Source organism: Bacillus rossius, chromosome 5, assembly GCF_032445375.1.
Source record: "Bacillus rossius redtenbacheri isolate Brsri chromosome 5, Brsri_v3, whole genome shotgun sequence".
NCBI classification, from domain to species: domain Eukaryota; kingdom Metazoa; phylum Arthropoda; class Insecta; order Phasmatodea; family Bacillidae; genus Bacillus; species Bacillus rossius.
The window spans coordinates 11,547,809-11,574,089 of NC_086333.1; the positions used below are offsets into that span (position 1 = coordinate 11,547,809).

The 26,281-nt window shown below is 36.9% G+C and overlaps 1 protein-coding gene across 8 annotated transcripts in view; it reads right to left on the bottom strand.

The window, feature by feature from the left end:
• LOC134531585 (tRNA (guanine(26)-N(2))-dimethyltransferase) overlaps window positions 1–26,281 on the bottom strand; it is a 161,593-nt gene that overhangs the window by 13,696 nt on the left and 121,616 nt on the right. For all 8 annotated transcript variants that reach the window (XM_063367301.1, XM_063367303.1, XM_063367302.1 and 5 more), the window contains 2 exons: window positions 20,043–20,202; window positions 7,779–7,993 (listed from right to left, as the gene is read on the bottom strand). In XM_063367301.1, coding sequence (XP_063223371.1) covers window positions 7,779–7,993; window positions 20,043–20,202 — 375 coding nt within the window. The remainder of the gene's footprint in view (window positions 1–7,778; window positions 7,994–20,042; window positions 20,203–26,281) is intronic.

The window sequence follows — 26,281 nt, forward strand, 5'->3', positions numbered from 1 at the left end:
TATTGTGTTTAGTAAAGATATATGTTTATTTAAACTGTAATTTTTAAATAGGTCTCAAATTACATTGAGTAATTAGTTCACACTACAAAATTGTTCGCAGCACCACACAACAAGCACTTCACAATAAGGTTATTTTTATCACTCGACCGAACTTCGAAAAAATTAGAATATGAAGGCCACGGCAACGAAAATTCTGGACTGCTTTCTCGGCTTCTCGCTTCATTAGATTCTGTCATTGCTTTCGCGCATGTTCACAGGTAGGTTAATTAATTAAACAGCACAGCAGTAAACCTGCATGTCGCAAATATCAAATAAATGACAATCAAAATACGAGCGCAGGCTAGCCAACAGCAGTTTTACAAGTACAAGCAATACCATCGCAAATAATATGCTTGTCCGGATTTTCGTTCTGGTATTGAAAAAATCAACAAATTGTTGTTCGTACAATAAGAAATAAATTTAAATAATGTAACACTAGAAGTAACGACAATTATCGTTACTTTAAGGCAGAAAAATGTAATTTAGTTACAGTTACAGTTACTGAAAATTTAATATATTGCATTACCACGATCGTTACCATAAAAAGTTAACTGTAACAAATAATGTCGTTACTAGTAGCGCGTTACTTCCAGTCCCTGATAACTTCTCACTTTGTATGTTCTAATGTAATATTGCCTGTTACAGTGACATGGTAGCTCTGTCTGTTTGCTTGGTCGGCCACTGGATAATCTCATCATAGAAGTCTTTGTGTTCAGCTGGAACATAACGGCGAACCTTCTTTAAGTCAGTAATCTTGTTTGCATTAATTGGCACTTTTTTCGCAGGATACGTTTTTGAACAGGAACAGTAGGATTCAAACCTTTGTTGGATGTTTGACGAAGCACAAAAGTATGTGACACAAGGCCGTCAATGAATTCGGAAGCAACTACAGTACCTTTATGGCGACTGCTGTACTGGAACTCGATAAACTTTGATACAACAAAGACTTGCTTCTGGCTCTGCGGAACTGCTGTACTCTGGCTTTCCAATGACAAGCATGTTTTTTTTTATAATGGCTGGGCCGCCAATTCTTGAAGTCCAACGCGTCATAAGATGTTACCATGTTGACTGTGAATTTTCCAGCAACCCCTGCAGATGTAATTAATTGGCAGACTTCCATGGGTACATAATATCTATCGGTCTTTTTAAGAACACGTTTCACCAGTGCAAAGTCGCGATCGCAAGCAAGATATGAATGACCACGTATCGGAAACCGATGGATAATGTCAAATCTGTTGGTGTCAGTAAGTGATAACAAGAATCTTACCATGCAATTGTTCTTATTTTGCCCTCCGCAAGCATCACTGTAAAGGTGTAGTTCTTTAACACATGGAGGCACGTTGTCATTTATGTATTTGTGGAGAAAAGAGCATGTTTCATTTGGCCCTTTATTTGCCTGTCCTTCGTGATACAAAAAGAAACTCGCCTCATCTGTTTTCAGGTTATGTATGGCAAAGGGGAACACAGAAAGCTGGTGGTAGTAGAAAAGATCTTGTACTGGAATGCAGGGCAGTGAAATGTTCTGCATATAATCAAATGTTAACCCTAACACACTATAATTGGTTTTGAAAATGGTTTTCGTGTCTTTCATACTTGTGTAAAACTTTTTAGTCCTTCTTTCATGAATGGCCAGCTCGGCCATAGCAACTCGCTTAGCACAGTCATTAAGATTAGGATTTTTTATCTTGACCTTCAGTTGTTCACATTCTCCACAGGTGTCAATCTGGGGGTCCCAAAGTTGAGGTTGAAATTGTCCCTAAAAATCTTGTAATAGAAAGAATACTTTACTTTAGAATCAGGAAATTTCTCTTTGAAAATTGTATGCATCTTCTTTATGTCCAACTGTGCATCAAGATATTTAAATTCTTTTGGTGCGTGGTGGCTTATCTTGACAGGAAATGAAGATATGTGGTCTTTGATGGCCTGAACATCACCAACAGGCACCGACTTCCTATTGTTTTGTTGGCCCACATGTCTTTTGGAGATTGTCCACATTGTAACAATGTTTGCAGTCTCCTTACCCTCTTGGCAGATACTCCATATAACTGAATGCTTTCTTGCACACTTTCACTCTTCGTTCTTGAATAACTACATGGAAAGTGAAGGAGGATAACCTTTTTCCGGACTTGTCATCATTCCTTGGTCAGCGGTGTTTAATTGGCACAGCATCAAGCAACCCCTGCTCATTCTTGCATGAAAATGAATGTATAGCATCTAGTAATCTCCCTCTCTGTGCAATGTTAATTTTGTCATAGAATTTTTTGGCACATCTAAAACAATAAAAAAAGTTTTATTTAATGAGTTGTGCGAGCTATTTTACATATTTCCAAGTTAGCAATAATACTTAATTACTAATACATTTCTACTATACTAACTGCATTGTGTTTACGTGAGTGAAATCAGAAAGATGTATGAATATACATATTAAAGAAAATAATATGAAGAATCAGGTTATCTGCACGACTTGGTTGTACTTTTGGGTTTCACAACATTCCCTCTGTAGTTTACATACTCCTTTCCTTGCAGACGAGCTTGTTTAATTCTTTGACATTTGTATTCTTCCACATTTCGCACACCTTTTTTACATTTCTTGGAATGGTTACAATCATTTCTCACACAAATCTTATTAGACACCATTTCACTCATTTTCTACTAAGTAAACAAACCACAAGTCACTACATGTACACAACAAAACAAATGAGAACCGAATATACCACCATGCAACACTGCATGACACTGCCAAGGAGGTCGGAATAGTATACTGCTGTATTGTTTTATCTAGGTAACCAGCTGCAACCATATGGTTATAAAAAGACATAAGTCCACTGACTAATTCCTTTTCATAACTAAATGAGATTTTCTGGCGGTCGGAAAACCCACTTCCTTGCATCAGACTAGTGCCTTTTAGTAACTAAAAGATGCGTAAACACCCACAGATTTGCATCCTGTATGTAACTTATTTCTTCAAAAAAGTTGACTTATACCCTTTCATAAATAAGCGATCCATTTTGTGTTTCATATGTTTTTGTAGATGTAATTGTGACGCTCGTAATGTTTTGGTTTTGTTGAGCCCAAACTTTGATTGTGATGTTAGCTCCTGGTGACATGCCTCAAGCAACCTTACGTAGACACATAGATGTGTGATAATTTTCTCACTGAAGTGATGTAATAGACGCCTTGCTCCACGTCTCTGCCGGTGTTCGGTAGGGGTCGCCACGAGGCCACAGTCAAATTTACTCGGCTGAAAGGTTCATTGCCGAGCCGGGTATATAAACTCACCGCCAGTGGACTGCACATTGCTGACCTGGGGCTCGAGCCTGAAATGCACTAGCCTCATCTAGTCGTGAGTCTCCCACACGACAACCTGTCTTCCGCCAGCATCAGTATTCTCAGATGTAAAAAAAAAAAAAAAAAAAAAAACCACGGGTAGGCGACATGAAGACTCCCGCATACTCCTTGTTCCAAGTGCGCTAGATTCGCACTGTCGTGACCCTGATCACGACTACCCGCCTTCCGACAATATCCGTATTCTCAAATTACAAAAAACATGGCTACTTGACATCACGACTACCGCCTATTTGCCGTAGTCTTTGAGCATTGCCGACTACTAGGCGGCAAAACTACTGTTGAATGCAGGGAAATAACATTTTTATTTTCTGCTGAAGCTGTCAAGATGGCGGACTACTAGTACTGGTGTGTTCTGTAGGCATGGTCAACTACTAATATTGGTGTGCATTGCAGGTAAGTATTTGGTGTTTTTAGCAGACAGTGAGACCATAGAAACCGTATGCACAGCAGGCAGGGGCGACTACTAGTACTGGTGTTATCTGCAGGATGGTCAACTACTGGTATTGGTGTGCTTGGCACGCAAACACAAATAATTTACTGGTTCTTTCAGCAGGCAGAGTGACTATCGGTAGCAGTGTTATTAGCAGGCAGGGGCAACTACTTGTACTAGTGTTTTAAGCATGTAAGGGTGATTAATATAATAGGTTGCTCAGCCGGCAGGGGTGACTACTAATAATGTTGTGCTCAACAGGCAGGGGCGACTATTAGTACTGGTGTGCTCAACAGGCTGGGGCGACTACTAGAGTACTAGTGTGGTCAACAGGCTGGGGCGACTACTAGAGTACTAATGTGCTCAGCAGGCAGGGGTAACTGCTAGTACTGATGAGCTTTGTAAGCAGGGGTGTCTACTAGCACTTTTGTGCTCTGCAGACAAGGGCGATTATTGGTACTGGTGTTCTGTTAATGCCGGGTCAACTACTAGTGTGCCCAGAATACCAAGTTCAAATTACTTTAACGACTTATTCAAAATAAATTAAGTTATCAGAATTAGTTAAAAACATAAACTAATATATTTTTTTATCAGAACAGGTTTTCTATCATACGAATACCACACAAAAGAATTAACAGGTGTTATTTACATCAAACCAGCGAAATTACCGAAGTATCCCTTATTATGACAAAAATTTATAAATAAAAATTTAATAAAATTTTATTTAAAAACGCACTTACATAATGGAGTCCTCGGTTCAAACGGGTGAGGTCAAAAATAAAAAAATAAACATCGATAGATCCTTCCTCCAAGGAAGCCGACGCCAAACTGACCTCCCACCACTAATGTCAAGGTATATAGTTATATATCACCAGTAGTATGGCGTCACGTCCGTCATCTTGTTTTTGTCTGCTTGAGGCCAACATCTTTTTTTCGTCTGCTCGAGTGCACTACTGATATATTAGTGTAAGTTTTACCCGCTAGAGTGGAATAATAATTTATTATTACTTAGGTGCTCGCCATCTTGAAAATTCGTAGTTATTTAGCTACAGATTCGGGAAAAATTCCAAAAATCATTTTTAATAAATCTACAATTAATATACTGATTGAATCGATGGATTCCTGCCCTCGGTTTAATTCTCAGTCAGTGATAAGCATACCTATAGCTTAAAATAAATATTACATTCCGTTTCACATTACCTTTCGCGGAGTTTACTAATCATTCACTGTACGAAAAAAGAAACTCTATACAAGAGCCTAACATGTAAGACTAGTTTTCAATACTTAGAATAACCTCTAAACCGTTCATGAACAATGATAGACATATAGGTCAAGTGTCTTTGGACCATGAGACCGGCTCATGAACAATGCCAGACGTATAGACCAGTCATTTCCGAACATCATGACGTTCTTCGTCGTCAGCTAATATAACAATATTACGACCAGTCAAAACAAAGTCTTCAAACTGTCGGAACTATTGTATCATAAAATCAATTACAATCAATTAGACCAACATAACATGTTTTATGCATACTCAAGGACCAATAGACTATGAAAAATATTTTATGAAGACCAAGAGGTATTGAACTAGTAAATATTCAGTCACTACAGATTTTACTAAGCACAATCATCGAAAAGGAAACACAATTGGAAGCACAACCAATGAAAGTAAGCATAATCGCTAGCACAATCATCAAAAAGGAACCTCAATCCGAAGCACTATCAACATAAGGAAGCACAATCAACATAAAGAAGCACCATCGGAAGCAAAAATCAATGAAAGGAAACTCAATTGAAAGCACAATCAACGAAAGGAAGCACCATCGGAAGCACAATCAACAAAAAGTAAGCACAATGGGAAGCACAATCAACAAATGGAAGCTCAATCTGAGGCACAATTATAAAAAAGGAAGCACCATCGGAAGACAATCAATGAAAGGAAGCACAATCAGAAGCACAATCAATGAAAGTAAGCACCATCGGAAGCTCAATCAACGAAAAGTACATTTGGAAGCACATTGAAAAAAAAAGCTGTGTAACAATATCTAAGTCTTAGTTAGAAATCAGAATACAAAAAATTCAACATTATTTTTAAATTTAAATTATTTATTTTATTTCTCAACATTATACACGGCAAGTTAAACAAGTCATTGTTGTATGTAGCCAGCCTTCTTCAGTTTTTTGAGTATGAAGGATATTTCTTTCATGTGCTAATAGTTTCCTGCACAAAGCGCAGCATGTTGAAGTCTTAACCTGTCAACCAATATGTTAGGATCTTCCCATGTAGCATAATTAATCTCATCTTCTAACATCATCTTTCTGGAATGTATGTAATTAATATTTTTAAGATCACTTTCTTCCCTGTGTTCATCACTAGCCTGATCAGAATAATTTATTTTATTACGACGTTTCCATTGTTTCGGTCTCAGGACACCATAACAGTTTTTGCCTTTGTCATCAGCCTCAGAGTCACTGTCGCCATCACCGTAGAAGGCATCGTCTTCACCCAGATAACTGTAAGAATTATTCAATATCGTTGATATCGAAGCTTCTTCATCATCTTCAAGCTTACTTTTTAGGAGTCCATCATTTTTACAAAGTACGAAAGATCTACTTTAATTCGGCTAGAATGTATTTTCACTTTTAACGTTAAAGATTCTTCCATTGATTTCATTCTTCCATAAATCATCAACGTCCTTCATTTAAGTTCTTTGTCGAGATCGGAAGAACCATGAACATAATCTCTTTCAAGACAAGGAAAATTATTGACGTAATGCAGAACTAAGTAAATGTAACTCTGAATAAAATGGAATGACTCATTAAGTAAAAAATCCTTCATGCAGAAATCGGTTTCTCAGAAAAAACCAGAAGCACTTGGAGAAACCACAAGAATAATCAGGAGAACACCATAAAAATATGGACAAGAATAATCAAGAGCACATGTAGAAAACCATCACACATTTTCTTTAATAACAGAAAATTACAGATAAATTTTAAAATGAAAACAAAAAATATATATAAAATTACAAAAATGCTTCTGACAGCTTGTGAACTACTCCTTTGTTGAGCAAGGATAAAGTTCTAGTACAAGCCAGAGACCACACTGACCGAGAATCAAACTTGACATTAGTGGTGGCAGGTCAGTCTGGCGTCGGCTTCCGTGGAGGAAGGATCTATCAATGCTTATTTTTTATTTTTGACCTCACCTGGTTCGAACCGAGGACTCCATGATGTAAGTGCGTTTTTAAATAAAATTTTATTAAAATTGTATTAATAAAATTTTTTATAATTTTTAATTTTTTTCCTAATTTCTAGCATAAGACTTATGGTTTTTCAAGATGGCGGCCGTAAAATAAAATTGCTACGTTCTAGAATACAATATGGCAGCCATACAGTAAAGTTTAGCGATAATGTAATAGTCAACCAAATTGGCGGACATAACGAATCAAGCAATGTATATAGAATCTAATATGGCGGGCATAAAAATATGTGCAATGGCGTTTTTAAGTAATATTTTATTAAAATTTTTATTAATTAAATGATTTATGAATTTTAAATTGTTTTTCATTAAAATCGGATAATTAAAAAATTTCAAGATGGCGCTCGTAACTTAAAGTGCAACGGTTACATAATAATCCTAGATGATGTCAGAGGCTTATTGTAGGCTGTATATATGGATGCTAAGCCTCAATAAGGAATATGTGTTCTTTCTTAGGCAAAAGTCTAATGAGACTTTTCAAATTACTAATTTTTTTAATTTTTCATGAATAAAACAGAAAATTTTCCCGCGAAGTTGGGAATTTTTTTAAGGAATTTTGAGACATTTTAGTCCAAAATGGCCACTGTGACGTCAGAGGTCGGTCGGTCGGTCATTAACCCCATCCACATCTACACCCAGAACCCAGTGCCAGTAGACCCATTTATACACTACTCCCCATACCTAAAATTAAGCTAACCTTACCTGAATGCTAGCATCGGCATAGTTTCGCAGTGCACTACAGCACACAGCCTCTCCAGAGAGTAATAGAGAGGAACATCCGGCAGCTCTTCCAATATCACAGTGAGTACACCCTCCATGCGAGGTTGGGTAGCAAATGCTCCCAATTTCACAACCTTCAGCACATTGATCGCAAACTCCACATCATGAAGTGGACCAATCCAAATGGGTCCTCCAACCTAGAAGCCAAACACAACTTACCTGTTAAGTGAACCCGATGCTTAACATTGCTGTTTACAACTCAAGCAATTTACGTATCAAGTAGTGACTAATGAGTAGAGGCAAAATTAGAATCGTCTTAGAGGTACATTATATAATTCATGGGTGACACCCAGTACTAACCGGCATGAAATAGCACAATATCATGTGAACATCCAGAGTTTGAAGATAACATTTAGGGTTGCTGATGTACGAGGGTTGTTGGTAGAATGTCTGTTAAGGCGCTGAAGTCGCGAGGAACACTTTAACGTAAGATCCAGACACAATGGCCTGTAACTTGGTTCCCGCCTACAAATCCCCACCACACCGAGCTGACTGTGACACTTAGTCGTTTTTTGGTAGACATGCGCGATGGAACTTCCACTCGCCAATACCACCAGGTGTGAGTTACTTTCTATAATTCGTTTTGTGTGTGCTACGGACACTGCGTCTAAAGAGAATCATCGACAGTTATGTGAAATGTAGGGACAAAAGTTTATTAACATCAAAAATTTGTGAAAATGGTGCAAAGTTTTTAAACACAGACGTACAGACATCCATTATAAACAGCGTGCCAGACAGCCATCTGTTTCGAACGAAACAATTGCATTGTGGAGAGGGTAATGTTTGGAGATCGATGGGTGACGATTCAAGAGCTGTGCGAACTTATCCCTGATGTCAGTAATACTACTATTGACAAGATTTTCACAGAACATCTGCATGATTACAAAGTGTGTGGTGTGTAAGATGGGTCCCCAGATTGCTCACAGATCACAAACTGCAATGGGTGAAAGCCAAATTACTTCATTGCTACACAGAAAAAGGCGAGGAATTCTTGGATCCAATTGTCACTGGTGACTAAACCTGGGTGCATTACACGACTCCAGAGACAAAAGAACGGTCCCGTCAGTGGCGACATTCAGGATCGATGAAGTCGCAAAAGTTTAAACAAACATTGTCCGACACCAAAGTGATGGCGGCTGTGTTTTTGGATAGGAAGGGTATATTGTTGTGTGAGTTTATGCCTACAAGGACAACAGTAAACTCTGATCGCTAATGTCAAACTTAGAACCTTTGCCAAGCAATTCGAAACCAAAAAGGTACATGCTGACAAAGAAGTACGTTTTCATAATGAAAATGCTCGTCCCCCAATGCACATGCAACAACCAGCCTTATCAACCAATTTGGATGGGATAACATCACGCACTTCCCTACAGCTCGGACCCAACACAAGTGATTATCATCTCTTCCCTGTGTTGAAGTCACACCTGTGTGGGATGAATTTCAGGACTTCTTATCTTCCACTACAAAACTTTGTCTACCATTAAAAGTACTTAAATATTTTCTATTTCTGAATACATTTTATATATATTAACAAAGGATAGGTAGTACTAGCCATATAACATACTTATAAATGTTTTATTTCTAATAGAGTCGAATTGAGAACCTCCTCCTTTTTTGAAGTTGGTTAAAAAGTATCAACTAATGTGAACAAATCACTTTATTCTCAGACTTACCCTCAATCTTTAACATTGAAAAGAAAACATTTAAACGAATAATCAGTTTAACATATGCATAATCACAGAATTATTAACTGAAAATAACATTTATTATTTTCATAACAAACTTAAAAGAAAAACTATTCTTATTTAAAGAATATTGGCAATGCCATCACAGTTTCATATATATTTTAGAGAAAAGAGAATTAGTTAAAATTAAAATAAAGTCAGCCTTTCAAACTTAAATAACTAAAACTTTCAATGTAATAAAATAATCTTTATAAAATAACAAACAATACACAAAATCCATCAATACTAAATATTGTAAAACAAAATCTGAAATACATTATCATAACTTAAAATACACTCTACCTAAGTAACTGTCAACAATCAAGCTTTACAAAATATTATCATCTTTAATTTATAAGATAATTTTTGCTCTCAGTAATAAGATATCAAAAATAACGTGGAGCATCTAGACTTCTATCACTCAAAATCAACCTATTTTACTTGCACAGGAAGCCAGTGCAGAAAATACTCTTTCTGTTTCGACACTAGTCGGTGGACTCGTAAGAAGATGGTCGAATGCCCGATACTGTTTTCAAAGAGGGCTATCTCTAGCCTAACCATCGCAGGATCGTCTCACACTCTGTGCTGGTGTTACACGTTTTTCACTAAAAACTTTTTCAAGCTCAGCATTTAACTCTTCGGCTTTTGTTAGAGCACTTCTTCTAACTTCAGGTTCAGCTTTCTCTTCTTCTACAAATTGAAGCTGTGAGCTCTGAGGTTCGGACGTTGATGACGGTGGTGACCAAGTATCAGTGCGTCTAAACAGGGTAACTATTTTGCGGCACATTTCCTCGTTAGTTGGGCAGAAAAATACTGATAAATTGTCGTCATTGGATTGGATTCTGTACGTAATTTGTTGCTGCTGTAACCTTCAATAGATGTTCTGTGTATTTTTTTTATCATCATGTGAACATTTTTTCGCCCACATAACTGTCATCCATATAAGATAACATTTTAATTGTAAACTTAATAGCCACATCTGCAATAAATAGTGTGGCGTCGCGGCAATATAAAGCCTCTAATGCAGTTCTATGTCAAAAACTTCATAAAGTTTATTATTTTCCACTCCAATTCTCAAAATTGCAAGTAGAAATTTATGTCAATCAACGCTTTTACGATGCACCTTCGCAGCTTCAAGAAGGTTCTAGCATTGTAGCAAGGCTACTCCAGTGTCTCATTGAGTCATGAGTTAGTGAATACTCCTTGTGGAAGTCTGCAATAACATATTTTTGTAGAACATAATTTTTTGTACGTGACTTGCAGAATAATTTTACCACCTTAATATTCGAAAGTAAATCAAGGTACTTAAATTGGCATTCTGAAAGTTCCTGAGTCATTACATTATTCGATAAAAATTTGGCCCCTTCTTCATCGTCGTCAGAATCGTCATTTGTTACGTCACTGCCTCTGATTTGTTGCGTTAAGGATACTTTGTCCTCATCTTGTATTGGCAAAAAAGGCAGAACTTCGACTTCTTCTTCATCTTTCTTGTAGAAAACGCTGACGATTGCAAGTTGCAGTACGTGTGCAATGAATGCATGTTTGATGATAAGATGTCAGGAATTTTCCAAATTTTACCATAATACTGGAACAGTCTGTTTTATAAGCAATGATGTCATTTTCCCACGAAACATCAAATTCATTTAACTAATTTTGTATTTCATCCACCATTTTTTTTTGCAGCTCCAGAGCCCCAGATTTTTGATGTGGTTGTCCCCCGTGAAATGTCTGGAATGTAAAGTCAAGCTTAAGTATCTCTGGTTGCAGATTGAAGTCCGCTCATCAAATGATATAGAAAATGTATGACCTTCCTTCTTTGCACAGTCTTAGAACTTCATTTTTAATTTGGTTTTTCTTTTGAGTGGCTACATTGACAATATTTTGAATAGTATCTAGACATTTCGGAAAATGGTGACCTAATGTTTTAAAGAGCATTCTTAAATCCTCATATTCTATGAATTGCCGAAATGGGTATTCTCCCAAAAAGTCATTTGTGAAATCATAACTTTCATATATAGTTTTTTATCAGTTTGGTTTTCTTCTTTGGCACCCCTTCAGTACTTGTAGCAGCAAAAGAAATTCTCAATTTTCTCCATGGCTCTGAGGTTTTTCAACCAAGTTTATATGAAATATTTCAACTCAAAAGTAACTAAAGTCGCAGTTTCATCACTTTTGAGTTGCCTCCTGTTTCTAGCTCGTGTACTTGAACCTTCCTCTAGACAAAAGACAAAGATTTCCTTCTCAATGGTCTTTAGTTTCAAATTAGAGCAAAAAATAGTCATTGACCCAGAGTGAAATTTGGAATTAAACGTATAAGCACCAATGTTTTGCTAAAACTTAAATTCTACATTCTGAACAAATACTTACTATTGAAGTGTCATCCAGTACACAAGCCAGCAGGCACTAGCATAAACACATAGCAACCCAAGCACCGAGCACCGCGTGGCGACTGAGGAGCGCTCGCCCGCGGGATCGCCTCGCCAGGGGAGTCTGTCAAATGAAAGTAACGTTAACGAGCAATAAAAACTAAATATTATGCTGTCGATTCAGTACTGAAAGAACCGGGAATCAATTTTCAATTGTTGATTCTTTTAATGTATCAAAAGTACCGGTACATTCGGGACCAGGATTTCCCGATTCTGAACCCTACAAGTAGCCTGTCAAAGCCCAGTCGGCACGAACTGCCAGGATTTGCAGGCAAGCCTCGTGCAGACCCAGACTGCTTCCTGCACCAGTGAGCCAGTGAGCCAGTGAGCCTCTGTGCACTGGGTGAGCCAAGTCAAAAAGCAGTTTGAAGTTCGTACGACCGCCTGGTGGACGAAGTATGACGAACAAGACAGACACGTCTGAAGGCTCAGTTTGCTAAGAACCTCTACACACATGGCCAAGGTCCTGCAGAAGAGGCCAAAGTATCCATAAGCCACACGGCTTACCTCCACCGAAGGCATATTGAACTAGCCTTATGACACCCTACATCAGAGCGCTAAGGCATTTAACAATAGAAGAGATGGTCAAGAGGGCCCGAAGTGCAGAACAGGACCACCTAGAAGCGTGACCCAACTTCCCAACAGCAGCCTTATGAAGCTGAGAAAAAACTACCAACTTCAAACTGGGGTCAACAGATAACATGGTGCTCTACTAGGGGTCAGTGTTCCGAAAATATTCAATATTCAAGAATAATTTGATATTGAGTACTCATAAATAATTTTTAAACTCAATTTGAATTTCAAATTAAAATATTTTTTAAATTATTTGTTAACAATAGGTAGGCCTACACTATGTAGGAGAAACAAACACCCTCCCCCCCCCCCCCAAAAAAAATTTATTGGAAAAATGTAACAAGTATGAGGCTAAGAGGATTTAATGATAACCTTGAATTGTTTTCTGCAACATTATTCAGACACTGATTTTATGTTTAGCAAATAATCAGTGACATTATTTAAAATGATAAAAAAATAGCCATTAGTTAAAAAAAATTATTTTCCAAATTAAAATTTTACTTTCCCCCCTCTCCCCTTCATTTTACACCTCTTTATTATGGTTCCATGTACATTAGGTTATTTTTTCCTTCTGTATTTTGGATAAATGTTTTTTGAACTCCTATGAAGCTTTAAATAGACTTTTCTTGTATGTAAAATTCTTATGGGGAAAAAAATATTTAATTCGAATGAATAAAAATTTTTTGGCAAAAGTTTATGCTCTACCCTTTCACCGCCCCAAAGCTGGCACAGCACAGGGTGTCTCTCAAATGCCACTGTTCTGTCTACTAAGATAAATTTGCCGGAAATAGCACAATGATAACCAGAATCACAACCGATGCACACTGAAAAGAAAGAAGAGGTGTCACCCGGGAAAACCATTCGACCGGGAAGCCCAAACCATACGGTAAGAGTACGCCTGATACAGGTCTCTTTGGATGATAGTCACCTTCGGAGAAAATCATAAACATTGATGCCAAGTGTAATTTTCAGTAAAAAAAGCCTTCTCACTAAAGAGCAGCTGTAGTAATTGGACCCCACCAGCGTTAGCATTCAGCCTTTTTGAGCTTCCTGAGTGGCAATATAAAGTTACATGATATAGCGATAGGGACCAACTATAATGTGACTCTGATAAAACTTGATCTCAGCAATCCGATAATCCTCGGACAAACCTTGCTACACCAAAACAAATCATGTTGTGTTGTGGCCAGAGAAGAATGTATCTTGGGGCAAATAAAAGAATATTTGTCACATGCAAGGGTCCTACACCAGCAAACCACATCACCTATTGGGTGAAAGACAACGAAGGAAACATCGGCAAGATAGTCTACGAACAATTTATGTAAAAATAAAAAATAACCTACAGAAGAAAGAAACTGCGCAGTAGCACTGAGTGGCAGTAGGTAAGGTATCAGTAGTTACATTTGTCACATCCAATGCCGAGGTTAGGCAGTAAACAACACCCAAATATGGTATATGTATAAATAATGCAATTTGTACCTTGTAGGCACGGGCATGCAGTTTTTTAACTAATTTTTTTCAACTTGCTACACAAACAGATAATTCACGATGGATTCAAACATTAATGGGTTTCTCACTGATTTCCCGGCATCAAAAAAATTCACAGATACTTCAAGGTTTCTCAATTTTCCTGGTCAGATGGTGTGCCATTGCATGGCTGTTGTTTGGGCATATACTCAACATGTTTAACTTTTATTTTCATTTTTTGTTGGCAAACTGGACAGCACGTATGCTCTAATTTTTGTAACTTTCTTATGCTTATATATAAGGTAAAGTGAATTATTTTTGTTGTTTAATCACTTCTTAAGATGAAATTTTTTGTTTATTCTAAATGAGATAATTATGTTCTTCAAATAAGACTGTTGTGAAGTGCTTCAAGACTGAAAGAAAAATAAAAGAACTATAAACAAAATTTTGAAACCAATTCGTAAAAACTTTAAATAATAATAATAATACATTTTAAGGTACAATGCAATCTTGGTTTAGATCAAAGCCGGAATTCGTAAAGTTTTTGCTAACAGTTTTAACATCTTGTGATGTGCTTTGGTCAGCCATCATGTGATACATATATTACTTTTAATTTTGGCTCAAAAATTGGCTTGATTTATGTGGTAATTAGTTGATCCGCACCGCCAACTGGGTGAGTTTTTTTGCTTTATGTCCCCGAGAATAAATTTGCTTATTTATTTTTTGGCTGATGTGATTATATATATATTCTTTTAGCAGTCCACGTGTTGGTGTCACACTTCCTGGCCATGGGTCATTATATTCCACTGTATACTGGAATGGGGACTGAGGCTTTCCACTTCTCGAGCTGCTTCGGGCAACAAGTATTTTCAGAAAAGTTCTCCAATAAATTGTTTCCTTCCTCTTCGCATGCAGCATATGGCGCATGTGTTTTACTTCTTTAGAATTCCACCCGGCCATTTCATCACCGAAATTCGAAATTCAGCTTAAAATAGACAAACATCGTACAGATTAATAAAAAGGAATCAACTAAAATTTTTTATTGCATGTTTTCCAAAGTAACTATTACGTAATGACTGTATAACTACCACAGTGATTTAAATGCAATCTTCTCTCTTTAAAGTAGTTGGATTATCTATTCTAATTTTAGTCTTTGTGTGGGGCCCCAAACAAAATAAATAAAAAAAAATAGTTTTAAGGTTAAATGGTAACGAATAATACCGTATTGGTCCGAATATAAGGCGACCATTTTTACATAAACGAGAGATGCAAAAATTGGAAGTCGCCTTATTTTCGCACCCAAGACGTCAGAACCGCAAACATTAGTTCCAAGCTGAAAGCTACAGTAGAAACATTGTTTAACAAAACGTTCACGATTTTTTATATTAACTAAAACTTTGTTACCTCACACGGGGAAAAACGATAAATCCACCAAATATTGCAGTAATTCACAATTGTTTGAAGTTGAAAATTAAAATATTTGTTCTTGAGTAAAAACGTGAATGTTGAAGCATCTCAAAATGGCAACCTTTTATTTCACAATTCATATTTGTACTTTGTGTACAATCGCGTGTTAACATTTACGGTAATTTATCTTCAGATTTGTAACGGAAATATTTGTACTAAAATATCACAGTTATTTTCAGAACGATTGTTTACATTTACAAACATTTAGGATGTAATGTTTGGAAATTCACGGCTGCCAACTGTCTTTCCACAATATTTCTTTGTTGTAAAACGAACATTGCCGAACACGCACGAAGACGCCATATTAACATGAATTTGGTACGTTGCTTCAAAAGCTATTTTAATAATCCACTCTTTATTTATGTAAAAACCTTTCATAATTATAATAGATTATTCTTTCAAATTCACAGAACAGACTCTCTCTGTCAGAGAGTAATATGGACAAATATACGCGGTCACGTAACCGAAGTTATTCATGGCCGTATGCTTCATCATGTCAGCTAGCCACTTAATTTGTTCCGGCAAGATGCATTCTTTGTTTGCTTTTTTTTACGTTAAACACACTACTAAATAGTAATACACCTTGTTCTGTGGTGATACGTAGCTTAAGTCAAACGGAAAGTTAAATGCTGTATTTTAAGAGTAATTAATAGCCATTGTAAAAATTTTAAATTCGTAGATACAGTAAACTGTGAAAAATGAACAATCACACATCGGTGGAACGGCGGTGAACGAGCTCTAGACAAATAAACAGCTCTGAAGATGACAATTATGCAACTTCATTAGAGTAAACATACGAAAAAATTTCTAGTGTAATATTTAAAAATGTAAATATTTTCTAATTGGTTTCTTTTGACTTTTAGGGTAGGCCATTCAAACTTATTTTAAATAAGTAATGTGATAAATATAAATTAATTGTTATACATAAATGCAAAAACGATTTATCAACACAAAATGTCTAATGAATTTTCACATTAATTTCTACCAAAAATTATTTTTACATTTGTTTGGCCTCCTGAAACTGCAGGTCGCCTTATATTCGGGGTCGCCTTATATTCGGGCCAATACTACTCAAACTATGAATTCTCTTTTGTTTGTGTGATACCGTGTTCCAGGAAATAAATTATGGCTTGACTACCGAATCAATGTTGTTTCTGTAAATTTACATTCAATTGTTTTAACCAAAATTTAGTTTTTAAGTATTTCCCCTATTTTAATGTTTTTTTTTTTTTGCACCTATTGAATGGGCAACGTGGCGAGCCAGTCGGTGCAGTTTTTGTAGACTGATATTTTCTCTGCACTTTTAAGTTTGGAGTGCCATCGAGCCTACGGTTCATGGAGCTTTCAATGTAAAACTATTCCTTCTTGGCAAACCTAACCTAGGAGGGATAGTTGGCAAAGTGGTCACTTAGTAAAGTACAAAAACATAGAGAAATCCATGCTACAAAAATAACTAAAATATTAATGCAATAATTTTGAGCATGAGTAAGTTTCAGGAGGTAGAGAATATTTTGAAACTGAGTTACATTAGATCAGGATGCCAGGTAGTCTTGTTTCATTTGTGGCATTTACTGTCACAATATTTTCATAATTTACTTAATTTCTCTATATTGGTTTGTTTTATGAAGTTAAAGCTCATATTTTATATCTCTTTACCTTTTTGTAAAGAGTTTCGGTTGATTAATTTTGTTTGAGACTATTTTCTAATATGTAATTGTTTATTATTATTATTATTATTTTAATACCGTATTTTTGTTTATGGCTATCAAATTTTATCCTCTTTCCAGTTAACTGTTCTAACTATCGCAAAAGCAAGTTTATACGTTCAAACTTTAGTGTGAGAGTTCTGATGGCTGATGTGCAAAACATTTGAGGAAGGAAAGTTGGTGCGACGGCGTTTGTTTTGGCCGGAGGCGACGGTGGCGCGGTGGTGAACTGTGTGAGGCGAGAGAGAAGCTTAGATAGCGACCATGATGTGGAAGGTGTCTAGTAGCGGACGGCATGGAAGATGTTTGAAAACGAGCTGCGGAAACTCCGACCATAGAGTTAGCCTGCTCGTTGTTCGTGCCTACCTCAGCTGCCGACTTCCTGCGGAACCTGATGTGGCGGCTGGCTTTTTGGAAGAGAAATTTGTTCTACAGTGCCGCTTGAGAATGATTTTGCCATGGGCTTTGATCTGGGATTTATCAAATTTTTGAAAATGCAGTGGATTTTCTGGCACCAGTGAAAAGTGAAACCCCTTTGAATAGTAAATGGTATTTGTGCGTGCCGCAAAATGAAAGCATGTTTGAGAGTGTGTCGTCAGAAACTTTACCGGAGTTTATGCTGGTAAAATGCACATTTATGGCAGCACGCGGTGCTGGTTGTCCCACTTTTACTGTGTTTGAATATCTTTATTTGCACGGCCCTAGACAAGAGTGTACCTCGGCCTCCATTCATGGGGCAGTATACAGCACAGCTGATTTCCCGGTTTGTTTTACCATTGCAGCGGACTTTGTAGTAAAGCACTGGTGGAAAATTTATGGACTCAAAGTGAAATTATTACGGGAAATTATTACCCTTTAAATTCTGGCGATAAACTATAAGTATAGCACTGTTTTTATATAGTTAAGTAGTAAGTGTTGCAAATTGTAAGTAGCATCAAAGGCAAATGAACAAGTTAAACCGTAATTGTGTCCAAATGTTGCCCAAAAACAGAACTGAGCACATATTTTTGTGAATTGATACTATTTATTTTTGGTGATTTCTTAAAGTGTGAAACATTATCAACAGAGTTATAGAGTCGTCAGCCAAAAGGGTATGGCGGTTATTTAACGGATGTTTTCATTACAACTTATATGTTTGTCGTCGTGGGCAGCGAGAGTAGTTTTTTGATTACCCCTTTTGATCAGCCATCGGATATAATTTTATATATATATATATATATATATATATATATATATATATATATATATATATATATATATATATATATATACATATATACACACACATACATACACATACATACATATATATATACATATATTTAATTATTTTTGGAGGCCAAGCAAAAGTTTAAGACTCCATAATGGACCGTAGTAGGCAACTAAAATATAATTTCATGATATGTCATTTGTATTGTACTAGTTATTTTATTTCTGCTATTGAGTTTTTTAAATTGGTGTAAAGGGATATTAAACAATGTAGCTGTTATTAAACTAGAGCAGTTAGGTATATGGTATATAGTATATTGTTTAGTGTTTGTATCAAATAAATCAAAAGGGGAATTGTGGGAAAATTTCTTATGGATAAAATAAATTGTGTTTGGGTTTATTTAGTTGTTTTTCTGACTCTACAACCTTTTTTAATTTCCTTTGTACAAGTATTTTACATCCATGGTACACCTATAGTCGGGATAAAATGTTGTTTTAAGAATGTTCTATTCTTTTTGGAAGTAGTCTCTTTTTGGCAGTAGTCGCTTTGGTGGCATAGTTGTTAGGGTCTGTGTTGCTTACATGTAAGAACACAGGACCGCATATAAGGGAAAGACATGGGAGATTCAATATGAACTGGATCGTGGAAATTAAAATGCATGTCTAATTAAACAACTGAAGAGCTTTAAGAAAAGGTCTGACAACATCACAACGCAAAGCTTTTGTTATAATACTGCTTAAAGAAGCAACAAGGAACAAGATGCATTGCTACTAATAGTTGAGAGGCAAAGAAATGTAGTACAGAATGAAGTATTAGTGGGAAATATCCAGAGAGAGAAGGCTTTCTTAAAAATAAAATAGGAAAATTGAGGTTGACAATTGACACTGAACAGAGATTAAAGTCAGTTAAGCCAAGGAAAACATTAAAATTATCCAACTATAATCATGTAGCAATACGAACAAAAGAAGACCAACAATAGGTTATTCAAGCAGACACAGAAAGATAATAAATGACAAAATTACATGATTATTAATTTTAGAGAAAAGGTAATAATAAATACGACAATGCTCCAAAACACTATCCTTATTGGCTAATAGTGACTATATTGAGTGAGTATTTATAAATTCATGAAAGTATGAACTGAGTATAAAAAGTGACCATGAAATGAAATGTTTTATTTTGTTTAAAATATTATTATTAATAACATTATTTTATATATAATTTTAATTTGATAGATAAGAAATAAATAGCATATTAATAAAATTAATTAATGATAAGAATACTGTGAGAACAATGTGACAATGCTTCAGGAAACTACACTCAACTTGCAATGAAACATTAGAAAGAGAACTCGGAATATTTCTGAACTGAATGGGCAGAGATTCCAACCTGAACATAATATATTTTACTATAAATAAAAACTGACAAAACACGGTATCAAATTCTTTAGAAACAGCTGAACTACAAAATTACTTCCAACCACTCAAAATTTTATCCAAACTCAAATAGACAATACTGAAATTGAAATGAAAATGTGAACCAGAAGAAAGTAAATGCAGTGACGGCGCAGTAAACAGAGCTGTGGGAGTAAACGTAATGTGTGCAGCACTCACGTGATGGCGGTGGCTGCAGTGCTGGCACAGCTGCGTGACGGGGGGACCGTGGGGGAGGGATAGCTTGGCCTGGGACTCTGCCCCCCGAGCCCCACCCGTCATCAGAGGCTGCAGGTTGACAACGTCGCACCCCACGCACTGGTACACCATGCCCAGCTTGCTGCAGCAACACCAACACCAACACAATTCATACAAGTTTCACTGTGCGATTTAATGAGGAAATTCAAATGAAATTATCTCCGGTAGTCATTCAATTTTTTTATGTTGTATTCATATATTGTAACGGCCGAAAATACTGTAGGATACCAGGGAAAGTTTTTTTGTTTTTTAATAGCTAGCCAGACGATCAGGAACGGCGGGACACGATGAGGAAATGACAAACGCAGCAGGAAACATTGAAGGACAGGTGAAGCGGGAGTTGGGGGGGAATGTTTGCTAACATAGCATAACACGGCCACGGAAACAAACAGGGGGGTTGCCACTGGTGCTCAGCTGGCGCGACCTTGATCACAGCGCAGCGAAACTCGGTCATAGGCACAGGGAAGGAGGGGGAGTGTGTAATGACGTCAGAAGCGGCGCCGAAGCGGAACTGTTTATGTTATTAATAAACAGACACAAACAGGGTCAAAACGGGCTTCTTAAACGGGGAGATTTTATTCGAGAAGGGAGAGTCACAGAGGCAGTGGGAAGCCATGCTACTCCGCCGCCGAGACGACACGACGATTGGTGAGTGACCAGTCACGATGCGACGATGGTTCAACACTAGACCGCAGCACAATGGCCTTATGCCCATGTAGCTGGTAATATTCGATATATCTCTCATTTCAAAAACTAAGAATACGCAGTTTAACAATCACGCGGTAGACATTATGAATAAAGAATAATAAATTAATTTAAAACCGTCACGTAACTTGGGAGAAATTAGTCTGCAAAAGTTGGTAACTGCACAAACAAGTAAGAGACAAATGAGGTCAAGAATAAGCTCTAGGAAGTTCTGATTTTGGTTTATTGTGATTTACTTATGGGTTATGTTTAGCCTAGTGGTATAATTGTTTTGGGGGTCCGTCCTTATTTATTTCCTCAATGTGTTACTGGATTAGTATTTTTATTACCTTTCTTGCTTTTGCTGTTGATGGTTTTGCTTGTTTTTTCGCGGTTCCGCGTTTGTTTTATTTTTTCCTATTTACGTATAGGGATTTTTACTCTTTGCACATGTTGTCTCATTAAGCGAGTATTATTTCATGGGAGTTTTCGCTGCTGAGGTTTTATCTGCATTGCGCTGTATTGCATTTGTGAGTGTCTGCTATATCATTTTGTTTTGTTTTATTATGTTTTAATAGGTTTATAATACCTATTTGTGTTGTTATTTACACTTGATTTATGGTAATTTTTTTTGTCACAGTTATAGTTCGGCAGTTTCATGATTTACTGGGCTGTACGTTTTTAATTGTGTTCCACGCTTAGGCTCTCCTGTAAGTTAGTATAGAATTTTGCGTGCCAGGGTCGAAAAACAACTTTCCCCCTTCTCGCTATCGTCGCACGAGGACTTTGTCAACAGTTTTCAGAGTGCTTACACGGCGTACAGACGTGTTTCTCTAACGCTCCCGCTTTGTAATATATTTTATAAATTTAATTATCGTTAAACGCTGTCGGTTGTGTAGGTTGCTCTCCACACTGCGTATATAAGTGTTACTATTTTTAATATATCTTTTTGTCTGCGTTTTTATTTTTTAATTACACGTCGCCGGGTTGGAGTGGGTGAATTCCGGTGAGTTTTTCTTTTATGTATGCTCTTTTGCTTTGTGCCGCAGCTGAGCGGGTCGGTGTTGATTTTTTTTTCTGGGTCTTGGCCCACTCCGTGCGGTTTTTTTATTTTAAATATGTTTGTTACTTAACGCTACGGTGCACGAGCGATCGTTCAACACTCTTTCCTACACGGGCGTTTGTTCAACATTTATTTAAATTTATTTGTTACACGTCGCCAGGGTGGGCTGGGTGCGTTCCGGTGAGTTTTTATTTTATGTATGCTTATTGGTACGTGTTGCAGAGCGCTATTTGGAGGGTTAGAACTGTTTTTATTTTAACTTTGCGTACATTTTTTTTAAACTGTGCCTATATGGTTTATTTCTGGCGTTCGTGCCGCAGTTGAGCGTTCCTACAATTGTATTTTTATTTTGTTTATTACTTAACGCTACGGCGCACGAGCGGCGCACGAGCGATCGTTCAACACTCTTTCCTACACTGGTGTTTGTACAACATTTATTTATATTTATTTGCTTATCATTACATATCGCCGGGGTGGGCGGGATGCGTTCCGGTGAGTTTTTTTATGTATGCTTATTGGTACATGTCGCAGAGCGCTATTTGGTTTTATTTTTTATTTTTATTACATCGGTAACTTATGTCGATCGTGCCGCATCTACATTTTATTTTTAATTACTTAACGCTACGTGTTAACTGTAGGGGTCCTAACTATGCTTAATACATTCCTGCTCGCCGGCGCACGAGCGAGGCTCGCAACACGGCGTTTGTACTCGACGTAAAATAATAGTCTTTGTCCTAACTATGCTTAATACTTAACTATCTTCACATTTTTATAAATAAAAATAACTATGCTTAATACATTTTTTTAAACTATGCTTATTACAATTTGAATGTAATATACCACAATAGAGGTCCTATATTTTTTAACTATGCTTATTACTTGGCGTGTTTCACAAGTACTACCACTAAATACATTATTATGCTTATAATATGTGGGAATTATAATTCCGCAGTTTATGAGTGACGCTCCAGCGGACAACATCTCGCTCTCTCTGCGCGAGGTTTTGAGGTTATGTTTTTTTAGTTATAGCTAGTATGGCAGGGCTTTTAAGCATACTGGTGGTGGGAGTGGGGTAGACATAGCTAGTATGGCGCCTTTTTGACGTTATGTTTATTTAGTCATAGCTAATATGGCGGTGTTTGTTTTAGACATACTCTGGGGGCTTTTAAGCATAGCGGTTGGAAATTAAACATGGCGGTTTGCTTTTCGAAATTTAAAGACATGGCGGGTTAAGCATAATGGTGGTGGTTTGCTTTAGGCATACATCATGGCGGTATTTTTTTTCGAAATCAGACATGGCTGTATTTTGTTTCTTTTTGGAAATGTAAACATGACGGGTTAAGCATAGCGGTTGGAAATTAAACATGGCGGGTGCTTTTCGAAATTTAAATATGGTGGTTAAGCATAATTTCTTTTTGGAACTTTAAGCATAGCGATATTTTATTTCTTTTCGAAATTTAACAATATGGCGGGTATTTTAAGCATAGCGGTTAAATATAATGGCGGGGGTTTCTTTAAGGCATACTTGGGGTGGGGGTGGAGTGGGTTTATAGACATTTTTTTTTTCTCGAAATTTAACGGTTTAAGCATAGCTAGTATGGCGGCATTGCTTTTCGAAATTTAAAGACATGGCGGCATATGTACGTTATTTACTTCCCCATACTTCAACTGGTCCCGTGGTCTAGTGGTCAAGTCGTCTGCCTCCTAACTTCGACGTTGCTGCGTCCCACGGATCGAATCCACCCACCGCCCAGGATTTTTTGTATACAATTCCCGCCTTCGAAGCGACGGTGGCGCGCTCCGGTAACTAAAGGCTGAACTAAGATGGCGGTCTCCAGCAGACGGAAAAAGATGGCGGCCCCCAGTGGCTGCGATGGTGGCGCGCCTTGGTAGCCAATGTCAACAACAATGGCAGTCTCCGTGAAACAAGATGGCGGCCCCCATGGTGGTTCTGGTGCAATGTTTACATCGTCCCAGAACCGCCTTGTCACTCCTACTTGTTATGAGTCGTGCTGCGCCGCCCCCAGCTACTTGGCGCCCTAGGCGGTTGCCTAGTTCACCTATATGGACGTGCCGGCCCTGATCAAAAGCTTTAAAATTCGTGATATATAATACACAATTCATATAATAACTCTGAATGCATTAAATATCAGTGCAACATGTGGGGTATTCAGTTTATGCACAACGGAAGATTAAAAATACACATCAGGAATTGTGACTGGTTGCGCATTCTTCGGAATCAAACTACATTTTCTGCAGCAAGTCATTTTTACGTTTAAAATTGATAAGTCATCATGGAATATAACACTGTCCTTTTAAAGAAATTGAGAACTCTGTGCTATATCTAAATGTGTTAGTCAACTATCGTGTGGAACTGCTCTGAAAACACATGTCAAGAAATGTTAAGTATTCTTCCTGTACTCTAAGAAGACTATAGAAAACTAGAAATGCAAGTAATTTGTTTGCTGTGTTTGTATTTGTAGTAGAGTAGAAATTATGTAATAATTTTTTATGTGTAATTTTGTTATTTTCTCTCTCCAACCTGTAATGTTTTTGATAATTTTAATAAATAATAAATTTTTAACTGAAATAATTTTGTTTGCGTTGATAACGGTTTGATTCGAGGTGATAGAACCAACCATTATTTTAACAGGTTATTTTTGTAGATTTACAGAATTTTTTTTTCCGAATTTCCGTCTTAATAATTAGAGAATTTCAAAATGGCGCACAAATTTCAATATGTCGGGTGCCACAGTAATAAATAAATACTGCACTCTAGTGGGTAAAAATTAAACTAATATGGTGGCAGTGCACTCTAGCAGATGAAAACATTATGTCGGCAGCAGCCTTCAGCACACGAAAAAAAGATGGCCACCATGACATAATGACTGAACGTAATATCTGCTTTGGCATTATTGGTGGGAGGTCATTCTGCCGTTGGCTTCTGTGCGCATAAAGGAATGAGTCCTAGCAGACGTCAACAAGATGGCGGGGAATATAGCACATTGCTTGTGCACACTGTGCATGTAAAGGTACGAGTCCCAGCAGACGGCAACAAGATGGCGTCCCCTATTTTTAAATGTGGCACTCTCTGGGAGCGAGAGTTGGAATTAAAGATGGAGGTACTCTCTGTTGACTACTTTTTGAATTTTAAATGTGGCGCCCCCTTTGGATAGCGAGGTTGAATTAACAATGGCGGCATTTATTTTTAAATGTGGCTATGTGCAATTAATAATGGCGGCATTTATTTCTTGAATTTAAACATGGTACTATTGCCTTAAAGACATACCTTATATTCCTTATTTATTTCTTTACTCTTCAAATGACCTTGTAGTCGAGTGATTAAGGTCTCCGCTTTCTAACCTTGACGTAGTCATGTCTCCCGGATCGAATCCCAGCCACCGTCAGGTTTTTTTGTACATAACACCTGCCTTTGGAAACAAAATGGCGGACATCAACAAGATGGCGGCCACCAGCAGACGACTTGTTTGAATAGTCACATGCCATGTCAACAACACTGTCCCTTCACCCCCTCAAAGGGGCTCTATTTACCTTGATTGATCATTACTGATCATTATCATTGTTCATGTGTATGCATGTACATATGAACGTATGTGTCGGGCATGAATTATTATTTAAAGTATTATGCCAAAATGTGTTTGAAAAGTAATTAATTAGGCTAAACTTGAATATCTGGTAAATGCATAGATGATAGCAAACAAATGTTTTATTTTGTATATTGAAATGAAGGGTTGCAACAAAAACAGGGGAGATTAAGTAAGTTTATCAATCAACTAGCAGGGTTTTTAGCAGAAATATTTGTGACGACGAGACCTCCATGATTATAAAGGGCCTAGGAAAAATTTGCTACTGCTTGGTGCTAATGAACAATGACATGTCGGTGGTTAGTCGGAAACACTTATTGGTGTTGTTTCATTGGCATATAACGTAATGTACTTGTGCGGTACAAACACCGAAGACCAAGTTTAAGTGACGTCAACACAAAAACTTCAAACATGGGCAAACCTTTAAAAATTTTAAAGAATTAAGTAATACAGTACTTCCAACACAAATAACACCTAACTTAAAATTATAAATTTATTAGTGGTACTTGGTTCTTCCAGCTGTATTTAGACCGTGGGTGTTCTATTATACAAACAATCAAAAATTCTTTCCTAAACTATTTTTTTTAATAGATTCAAATATTTTCATTACAAAATTCTGCAAAAAATAACTTTGTTATATGAACATGTAAGTATGTATATGATGATAATAAATTGGTTTACATAAATGTTTTTAAAATTATTTGGAGCAATAATGATGATGAAGTTTTAAATATGCATATGAAAACATGTAGACTTTCATTAGTAATAATGTGCAGTGGCACAATGAGAGACAAACTAACCATGCATCT